Source organism: Physeter macrocephalus, chromosome 19 (genome assembly GCF_002837175.3).
Source record: "Physeter macrocephalus isolate SW-GA chromosome 19, ASM283717v5, whole genome shotgun sequence".
NCBI classification, from domain to species: Eukaryota; Metazoa; Chordata; class Mammalia; order Artiodactyla; family Physeteridae; genus Physeter; species Physeter macrocephalus.
Genome location: NC_041232.1, coordinates 74,773,967 through 74,785,160, shown reverse-complemented (window position 1 = coordinate 74,785,160; position 11,194 = coordinate 74,773,967). Strand labels below are relative to the sequence as shown.

Here is an 11,194-nt window from a genome sequence, read left to right as displayed (position 1 = left end):
CCTAGAGGGGTGGGATAGGGAGGGTGGGAGGGAGGGAGACACAAGAGGGAAGAGATATGGGGACATATGTATAGGTATAACTGATTCACTTTGTTATAAAGCAGAAACTGACACACCATTGTAAAGCAATTATACTCCAATAAAGATGTTAAAAAGAAAAATTGTATTGGTAGTCCTAACCAAAGCTATTAAGTAAGAGGAAGAAATAAAAGCTATCCAAATTGGAACGAAAGAAGCAAAATATCTCTGTTCGCAGATAACATGATTCTATATAAATCCCATAGAATCCACAAAAAACTACTAGAGCTAATAAACAAATTCAGCAAAGTTTCAAGTTACAAGATCAACATACAAATGTCAGTTCTGTTTCTATATACCAGCAATGAACAACCTGAAAAGGAAATTAAGGAAACAATTTCATTTACAACAGCATCCATGAGAATAAAATACTTAGAAATAAATTTTAACATGGAAGTGAAAAACTTGTACACTGAAAACTACAAAACATTGCTGAAAGACATAAATAACTGTAAAGAATCTCATGTTCATAAATTGCAAGACTTAATGTTGTTTGAATGTCAATATTCCCCAAAGTTATCTAAAGTTTCAGTGCAATCCCTATCAAAATTCAAATGACCTTTATGGCAGAAATCAAAACTGAGCATCAAATTCATATGGAACTGAAAGGGGCCCTAAATGGCTAAACGATATTGAAAAAGAAAACAAAGCCGGAGGACTAATTCTTCCTAATTTCAAAACTTACTATAAAGCTACAGTAATCAGAATAGAGTGGAACGGGCATAAAGATAAACACAAAGACCAATGGTACAGAATTGAAAGTATAAAAATGAATCCAAACATAGACATTTAACTGATTTTTGGCAAAGGTGCCATGACCATTCATTAGGGAAACAACTTTCTCTTCAACAAATGGTGCTGGGATATCTGGATAACTAAATGAAAAGAATAAAGTTTTGAACTCCTGCCTCACTCCATATATTAAAAAAAAAACAAACAAACTCAAAATGGATCAATGACCTAAATATAAGAGCTAAAGGTATAAAACTATTAGAAGAAAACACAGGAATAAATCTTTCTGACTTCAGATTTGGTAATGGGTTCTTAGATTGATACCAAAAACTCAAGCAACAAAAGAAAAAAATAGGGAGATCAGATTTCATAAAAATGAAAAACATTTGTCCATCTAAGGACATTATCATCAATGTGAAAAGAAAACCTATAGGATGGGAGAAAATATTTGCAAATCATGTATGAGATAAGGGTTTAATATCCAGAATTGTAAGAACTCTTACAATTTAAAGGCAAACAATCCACTTAAAAAATGGGCAAAGAACTTGAAAGAATACACTAGAAGCTAATAAAATTTATTGCATGTAGGATGGTGGTTCAGGGACAAGGGAAGGCAAGTTTTTGTTGTACATCTTTTTATATTTAAAAGATGTTAAACCATGTGAATGTATTATTTATTCAAACCTTACAACCTGTTTTTAATGTTTTATTTTTAAAATTACCTAGGATATTGCTATGATCAATCAGTTTACTAAGGGACATTTTAATTGTATTTACATATCAATAAAAAGGTTTTTATTAATAAGAGAACACATAAAACTTGAGAAATAAGAAAAAATAAAAGTATTAATCCTTCAATCATGAGACCTTTTTAAAAATATAGATATAAGGAACTAGGGTAAAATATTAAATACAAGTAATCCAATATCAAAGGATAAAATGAAATAAAAGTTTTGACTTTCTATGCCCTGGGATTAGTTTGAAAGAAAGGCAAGGTATACTTCATTATTTACCAATTTAATTTTGAGGGAATACAACTTTGGTGTATAATAAATGGTAAATCTTCTGGTAAAACAGAATAAAGTACAAATAATTAAGTAAACAAAGATAAATGATCAATTCTTCATGAAATTATAAGTATATAAATATTTTTAAATATAAAAACCTTAAAATCAGCCAAAAAGTAAACATCATACCACAAATAAAATATATGTGTATATATAAATATGTTTACATATATATTTATATATATATCTGATTACTGATGATGCAAATTTATAAATACTTCATGCAGTACAATCAGATTTTAGTGGTAGTTTTTTATGATTAAAAAAGGGAAAATTAAAATAAAAAAGCTTAAACTGCATCTCATAACAATTAGGTTTCTGTGATATTTTAAAGATTATATTAAGGAAACATAGTAAAAGGGATGCAAACATTAATGCACTGCATGGATTATGTTACAAGCTGAAAAAGGAAAAGAAGCTCAAACACCATTCTGCCAGGCAGAACTGCAAAACAATCTGAAATTGGACACTGATCCTTCAAGACATAGAAAAATTTCCATACTTATTAATGTCTCAGAGTTATTTTTAAATATTAGGTAAAATAAAACCATCAGTAAGAAAACAGTCATGTTTATCTTTTTTAAATTAAAAATACCTATAGGTATAAAAAATTTTTACGCTCTACACATACATTTTCTTGAGGATCAGTACAAATTTCTTGCGCTAAACAGATAATTAAGGATAAGCTCTACATGGGTTTTGCCAATGCATTGTGTACCTATCATACTGTAGGTCCCGTGAATTATGATTAAAACTGGTGGTAAATATTAAGAGGATAACAAAAGAAACTTTTATGACACATTCTAAAATATTCTTAACCCATTAAAAAAAAATCTGTGAACCGAAAATTGATTTCATAAATTGAATAATTCAAAAAAATAAACTTGTTTGCAAATAAATCATTCACTGTCATTTAAATGAGATTACAGATAACTTTTCATTAATCTTTTATTGGCTAAATATAACTCTAAAAATAACTTTCTACAGTATTTATGGCTTACAACATAGGCAACGTGTACTAAAATAAATTTGCTACTCTATTTTGGACATTTAAAGTATCTGTCAATAACAGGTGAGCTACAAGAAAAACAAAAAACGTACTTTCAAAAGTTACTGTAGACAATATTATAACTATCCTATCATCCTAAGACAAGTGTAATTACTGCCAAACAAATACAATAAAACTAACATTAATAATAGGTAACTACGTTTAAAAAAAGTTACATTACTAGTCCCTGTGAATGTTCAATACAAAGCGTGTCTGTAGACAAATCATGTATATCATATCAAGAGCAGAGATAAAATAAATTAGTTAACTGGTAATATAAAAAACAGACAGTGTTCATGGCACATAAATGGACCTACAGTAATAGTTAGTGCTGCAAAAGCTAATGATGCTTTAAGCAAAATTGGAAAACATGAATACCATGCAGTTTTACTGAACTCACCTGACAGAGGTGTAAAACCATTCTCTAGGAGCAGAGATGCATGCACAAAAGTAAGAATATGATTGCAAGTAATAGACTTTAACAAAATAAAAATATAACACTAAACTTCAAAATGACAAAAAATGGACAACATGATGAGATCTGGGGAATGAAAATACTTTTATGTGTCTCACCTCTCTCTTTGCCAACAGCACATTAGGAACAATGTGTGGCAGGCAGCGCCCCAGCATTAACATAACACTTTTCTCACTGTCTGCAATCCGAGACACCTAGAAAACCAAAGAATTAATAAATGATGACACTGGAGAACTTCTGTGCATGATGTTATTGTACTTAAAGTTTATGTTTTGGACGCTGTCACCTCTGTTCCAAACAGACATCCAAAATTACAATTTATGATGACGATGATAAAAACAACAATAAGAACAACTGTAATCCCTAATGGGATAAACATTTTTATAGACCAGAAATGGATTTAAAACACTGTTAAGAAGCAAGGGTGAAGACAGGGAGGCTTACAAGGCTTCAGTTCTGGGAACAAACAGGGATAACACAGGACTGGGGCAGCTTCAACAGTGCCCACAAAGCCTAAGGTGAAAGAGTAGTTTGTATAATGAAGCTGCATGCAAGGGAAGTCCAAGGGGGCTGACCCAGTCTTACAATGAGGATTGCCAGATTGCATCCAAACCATCCTCTAGCTCTTTCATATTCTTATTGACATTGTGGGACAGAAACCCAAAAGAGGTGAAGTGGAATCAACCATAAAACAGCTAGAAAGGGAGGAGTGAGTATAAAGATAGGAGAAAAAAAGAAAAAAACCCTCTGAAGATAAGCCTGCAACAACAATTACAAAGGACTTGAGGAAAACAAACCTGAGAGCTAATAAACTCTGAAATCAAAGACAATCAATCCGAACCTAGGGGTAGGACAGAAATAAAGACGCAGATGTAGAGAATGGACTTGAGGACACGGGGAGGGGGAAGGGTAAGCTGGGACGAAGTGAGAGAGTGGCATGGACATATATACACTACCAAATGTAAAATAGCTAGTGGGAAGCAGCTGCAGAGCACAGGGAGATCAGCATGGTGCTTTGTGATCACCTAGAGGGGTGGGATAGGGAGGGTGGGAGGGAGACGCAAGAGGGAGGAGATATGGGGATATATATGTATAGCTGATTCACTTTGTTACAAAGCAGAAACTAACACACCACTGTAAAGCAGTTATACTCCGATACAGATGTTAAAAAAGAAAATTACAGGCAAGCAAAAAAAAAAAAAATCCAGATGCCCAGCTTCTCTTGAAAAAGAGTGTTATCGGCTATGCCTTGCAGAGAATCAGCCTAAATGGTAAGTGGGGCTGACATCCAACAGGCACTCATTTGCCACGCCAGGTATATATCCACCAAAAGTAAGGAGTATCATTTTAATTTGCACAAAGGTGATATATAGTCTAGCAATGGCACTATCCTTGGGCCCTCACACATACACAAAAGCAATCACCTGGAAGATTGAGGCAAAGGATGTAAGTTCGAATTTACTACAGTACCCACCACTCCTTATTACCCTCTTGCTTCATCATATTATGAGACCTGCCTGGTTTCTTTGTAGACATTTGAATTTACAGTTTTTGGTCAGTCTCAAAAGGAAATAATACTTTTGATTTATTCATCTAAATAACCTAAGTTTAGATTCACTTTGCAGAGGTAAGTTGTTCAGCTCCTGATACCAATGCAAATACTTAGCAATTAGGCTTTACAATCATATAGACCTGGGTAGCTGTCTAACACTGGGAAAGTTATGGGACTTGTCTAAAATTTCCTTATCTGGAAAATTAGACTAATATTACCTACTTTGTAAGTTTGCAAATTAAAATGCAGATTAAATGAGATGACATGTAACATAATGCTTAGTGTGTGTTAGGTATTTTTTAATGTAATTTCATGTTAACTGCTGAAATAATACCCTCACCCTGACCCTGAAGCAGAAACCTTATCAGTTATTTCTGGAATCACAAATATTTGTTCAAACTTATTAGACTATAAAGCATAAAGCATGAAGGTGGGGGGAAAAAACGACAATCCAAATGAAATTAAAAGTAGAGTAATCTAAAAATAACTGAAATTATCAGCAATATGTACACTTGATTTGGTTTTCTGAATTATACCATAGAAAGGCATATAACCATATGTCGGTAGACACAACAAATTAAAACTAGACTGTAAAAGGCCACTTTAATACTAAACAAAGCTTTAACCTAAAGACAAAAATAATCAACTACTTGCCTTAAAAGTTTAAAATTTTAGGAACTATTTCTTAGAGCATTATTTTAAATAATAGATTTGTACTTGAAATAGAGTCTTATCACAATTATTTTTGAGTAAGATGCTAAGAAGAAAAACTAAATGTTTTAAGAAAGTTTGAAAGAATCTGGTATAATTTACCTCTGATCCTAAACGACTATCTGCTGACATTCGACAGAAAGAGAGTAGTGCTTGATGGAAAGCAGGAGACAACTTCCTAGAAGAAAATATTGAATGAAAATGGGACAATACCAAATAGTTACCACTGGCATTTAAGGAGAAAGTTGCAGGTTATAATTCCCATCCTTGCATGAACCCTACCCCACAAATGTTAACTGAATATCTCAGCCACAAAAGACTTAAAGGTCACTTCAGTGGAAAATTATACTGGGGAAAAGAAATCAGCAATAGATGCTGATCTTAAAAGAGCTTGATGTTATGGGAATGAATGACTTATAAATGTTAGTGGATTAAACCTGAGGTGGTATGGCAGGTCAATGACCACAGAAAGTGTTTGTAAAACCTGAAATGAGGATTTTTTTTTTCTTCCCTAATTCTCCATGGTCCCAGAAAGGTAAACAGTGGATACAAAGGTTGACCTGGTATGTTGCTGAGAAGTTTTACAGATGTATATAATGATAATGATAATCCTTAATGTTAGAAACCCACGTAAAAGAATTAAAAATTAAAGATAAATAAAGGAGAGGCTTGTTCAACATTCATGGTATATCTCAAAGGAAGTATTTTTGTAATTGAAAATATTAGCCTATTTATGTTTAATAAAAAAGGTTAAAACATTTACATTTTTAAAACAACACTGGTCTCTACATAATAGTATTCATAATATTATAACTATGAGTTGTACTTTATGTGCTCTATTTACAAAGAAAAGGGCTAACACCAAAGTTACATAATAGAGGTTATTTAGTATATACCACAAAGTGGCCCCCAGTAACATCTCATTGTGGAGTTAGTGTGCCAAAGCTTAAGCCTATTTGCTCGTTATGTTTCCCCTCCCATATTCTTTCAGTGGAGGGAGCTATAATGCATCCGACTGCCCAAGCCAGAAAGCCTTTATCCTTCCCTTTCTTTTAATATCCTAATCCAATCAATCTTTTACTTTCTAACTATCTTGTACATCTATCCACTTCTTTCTAATACAGGAAATTCAATCCTTTCTTACTTGGATTCTTCCAATAGATATCCTATTAGTCTCCTTTATTCCAGTCTTGCTACCCTCCAATTACCTCTACCCTAGAGGACTCTTTCTAAAACTTAGATGCCATCATGTCCCAACTCTCTAAAATGAGTTAACACGGCTTATATGACTTAGTCTTTGCTTAATTTTCCAACTTCATCTTCTGTCATTCTTCTCACTTGCATTCTTTGCTTCAACCTTAATAAATTCTTCTTAGCTCCCAAAGTGCACAGTGTTCTCCCTGCACATGCTGTTCTCTCTTAGTGGGAAGACTTCGTTTTATTTTTTTGTCTGGTTAACTGCTACTTAGTCATCACGTCTAAAGTTAGATAATACTTCTTCCCTGAAATCTTTCCTGCTCTGATGACTAGGATAGGTGCCCTGATTGTGTGTTCCCAAAGCAAGGTGAACTCTTATATTACTACTCTTCATACTTATAATAATTGTCTGTCGGCCTCTCTCATACTGTAAGGTTTGTAACCGAAGGGATGACCATATGTTTGGTTACCATTATACTCCTCGTTAAGACTGCCTGACATATAGTTAAGAGCTAAAAAAATTAATTGAAGAAATTTAACAGTCATCTTTCTCCAGAGAGTGGCTTTGGTGTATCAAAGGAGATATATGGAAGTACTCCTAAACACTAAGAACTATTACGAATGCCACTGTTATTGAGTATCATTTTTATGACTGTATCTTAACCATATTAGATTAAATGCACTTTGAGGATTGGGCTGTGTCTATTTCAACCCCCATAATACCTAAAAATACACACACACACACACACACACACACACACACACACACACACACTTAAGCAGGTACACAGAAAGTTGTGGCACATGAGTGGAAACATTTGCTTGGGAAAAAAAAAATCAATACTTCTCACCAATAATGAGTACCTTTAAGTCTAAAACAAATCAGTCATGCTTTCCTATTACATTCCAACACTTGGTATGATATTCCTCCATTTAATAGGAGGAGGAGGAAGCATGGCTTTGTGGCTCAGAATGCACCATAGGGTAATTTGTGAGGATTAACTAAGTTAGTATACGTAAAGCGTGTAGAACTGTGTCTGACATATAAAAAAGAACTCAGTAAATGTTCCTTTCTTAACATTTTTCACATTAAAATGTAAAATAATTTTAAACACATTTTGTCTCCTCTACTGGAAAACATAATCATGACGGGCAAGGGACCATGCTTTTGTCATCTGAGTTCAATCACTGCGATCCAATAAAAACTAAATGAATTAAGAGAATATGAATGGAACAATATTAGTAATAGAAGCAGACACAGGAAAAAGGCCTAAGATTAACAGCTAATCCCGTCTTTAGTACAGGCAGCTATTCAGTACCAAAACCTTCTACTGAGTCTGATAATGACTGTAGAATACAGAAAAGGTAAAAAGCACTGGGTAAAACACAGCACATAAAACATACATATTACTTATGGGTTTAAGTACTTGGCTAAGATAGGACCTATCTCATTTATGGTCTATTCCTTGTTAATACAATTTAACTTAGTAATTACTTGTGATTTTTTTTTTTTTTTTTTTTGGTGACATGGACTTTGCTATGTGTTAAGTTCATGCCAAACATAAAAATTCATACATCTGATCTGCAAAGTAAGAACTGAAACTCTTCTATTTTGACAATGTTCTAAATAGCTAAAAGATGCATTTCAAAACACAGGATGCATACTAACCTATTGGGTTTATCAAAATGGACTGTGTTTTTACTTGATGGAGAAGAAGATGGCATTCCTTCTCTTTCTCTCCTGGGGAAAGAATTTGGGAAATTCTCTTTAGGAATAGTGGAATCAATTTCATCTGATTTTGAAAGATGGATATCCTTGTTTTCTCCCTTGTCTGAACTATTTATAACTAAATTCTGTCCACTGTCTTCAGAGTCTTTGTGGGGAGACTGATCCAAAGAAGGCTGAACAGAGTCACAAACTACAGGGCTGGCAAAGTGTTCATTTTTGAGGAAGTCCATTTCACTGTAGAAAGAAAGAGAAATTATCAGAGAATAACTGTATTTTTTAAAACTGGCAATAGCATAAACCTCATAATGGGTTTAATGGTTTAAAAGTATAACATATTAATAGAAAGTGGTTTGGCAACTGATTAATCTTTTCTGCACCATATACACTGATGCTTCATATACCTAGAAGTGCAGCTACAAACTCTTATAAAGCATAAAAATGGTTTTATAAACTATGCTTTGGATTAGCACTTAACTTTCTTCATTTGCAAAATGGGGAAAATTCTACAGAATTAAGAATTAAATGAAATAATGAATGGGAAATATGTACAACACTAATGTGAAAAGCTATTTTATTACTACTGATACAACTTGGAGAAAATAAAAAATATCTTATTTCTTAGTTCCAAGACGTAGGCAATTACATGATTATTACGGGGACAACTTTTTTTTGGGAAAAAGGACACTTTAAGTATATAAGCAACTATAAGACTTTTTTCCAGAAGTATTAGGATATGAAAAATTATGTCTTATAACTGAAATGTTATTTAATATATTTATATAATCTGTCAATTTCATTAAAAACTTTAAGAGGTTTTTTAGAAATAATGATTAAGTACTAACCTTTCGAGTCTTCTGATTTGTTCCATCAAAGACCATTTCTCACTATTTAATAAACTAACTTTATCTTCTAATTTCTTTACTAGCAAGGAGTTCTAAAATCAAAATGGGAGAAAAACAGAAACTCAAGATCTCATAGTATGCTTTTATGCGGTTTAAATACTTTTTGTGGACTGGATTACTTAGTTAATACCTCTCACCTCTACAGTAGGAGGAGTTTCAAGGGTTGGAGGAAGGTTGCCTAAAATTGGTGTCAGAGCCTCTAATTCATCTTCTTCTACACCACTGGCCACATCCACAAGATCTTTCCCAGTCACTTGATGATTTCCAAAATCTCGGTAGAGTTGCAATAAGTCTGGAGGTTTTGGAATGTTTAATCCTACATCATCCCATAGTTCAAAATCCTAAAATATAAAAAAATAATAATATAAAAAAAATCTATGTGGCAGTTTTATCTTGCATTTTTGAAATTTATCTTTTTTTTTAAACATCTTTATTGGAGTATAATTGCTTTACTTCTGCTTTATAACAAAGTGAATCAGTTATACCTATATATATGTCCCCATATCTCTTCCCTCTTCCGTCTCCCTCCCTCCCACCCTTCCTATCCCACCCCTCTAGGTGGTCACAAAACACCGAGTGGATCTCCCTGTGCTATGCAGCTGCTTCACACTAACAATCTATTTTACATTTGGTAGTGTATATGTCCATGCCACTCTCTCACTTTGTCCCAGCTTACCCTACCCCAACCCCGTATCCTCAAATCCATTCTCTAGTAGGTCTGTGTCTTTATTCCCGCCTTGCCCCGAGGTTCTTCATGACCATTTTTTTTTTTAGATTGCATATATATGTGTTAGCATATGGTATTTGTTTCTCTCTTTCTGACTTACTTCACTCTGTATGACAGACTCTAGGTCCATCCGCCTCGCTACAAATAACACAATTTTGTTTCTTGTTATGGCTGAGTAATATTCCACTGTATATATGTGCCACATTTTCTTTATCCATATATCTTCTTTGGAGAAATGTCTATTTAGGTCTTCTGCCCATTTTTGGATTGGGTTGTGTTTTTAATATTGAGCTCCATGAGCTGTTTATATAATTTGGATATTAATCCTTTGTCCATTGATTTGTTTGCGAATATTTTCTCCCATTCTAAGAGTTGTCTTTACATCTTGTTTGTAGTTTCCTTTGCTGTGCAAAAGCTTTTAAGTTTCATTAGGTCCCATTTTTTTATTTGTTTTTATTTCCATTACTCTAGGAGGTGGATCAAAAAAGATCTTGCTGTGATTTATGTCAAAGAGTGTTCTTCCTATGTTTTCCTCTAAGAGTTTTATAGTGTCCAGTCTTACATTTAGGTCTCTAATTCATTTTGAGTTTATTTTTGTGTATGGTGTTAGGGACTGTTCTAATTTCAGTCTTTTACATGTAGCTGTTCAGGTTTCCCAGCACCACTAATTGAAGAGACTATCTTTTCTCCATTGTATACCCTTGTCTCCTTTGTCATAGATTAGTTGACCATAGATGTGTGGGTTTATCTCTGGGCTTTCTATCCTGTTCCATTGATCTATATTTCTGTTTTTGTGCCAGTACCATATTGTCTTGATTACTGTAGCTTTGTAGTATAGTCTGTTGTCCAGGAGCCTGATTCCTCCAGCTTCGTATTCTTCACTCAAGACTGCTTTGGCTATTTGGGATCTTTTGTGTCTCCATACAAATTTTAAGAATTTTTGTTCTAGTTCTGTAAAAAAATGCCATTGGTAACT

At 33.5% G+C, this 11,194-nt stretch overlaps 1 protein-coding gene across 8 annotated transcripts in view; it reads right to left on the bottom strand.

The window, feature by feature from the left end:
• Nucleotides 1–11,194, bottom strand: part of RELCH (RAB11 binding and LisH domain, coiled-coil and HEAT repeat containing) — a 120,171-nt gene that overhangs the window by 72,649 nt on the left and 36,328 nt on the right. For 6 of the 8 annotated variants that reach the window (XR_003677109.1, XR_003677110.1, XM_028479955.2 and 3 more), the window contains exons 6-11: nucleotides 9,629–9,832; nucleotides 9,432–9,523; nucleotides 8,530–8,823; nucleotides 5,766–5,841; nucleotides 3,499–3,594; nucleotides 3,326–3,349 (exon numbers count right to left, since the gene is read on the bottom strand). Coding sequence is in view for 6 of the 8 variants with exons in the window: in XM_028479955.2 (XP_028335756.1) it covers nucleotides 3,326–3,349; nucleotides 3,499–3,594; nucleotides 5,766–5,841; nucleotides 8,530–8,823; nucleotides 9,432–9,523; nucleotides 9,629–9,832 (786 nt within the window). In the remaining 2 variants the exon portion in view is untranslated. The remainder of the gene's footprint in view (nucleotides 1–3,325; nucleotides 3,350–3,498; nucleotides 3,595–5,765; nucleotides 5,842–8,529; nucleotides 8,824–9,431; nucleotides 9,524–9,628; nucleotides 9,833–11,194) is intronic. The other 2 variants (XM_024133912.3, XM_024133911.3) reach the window with 1 other exon arrangement.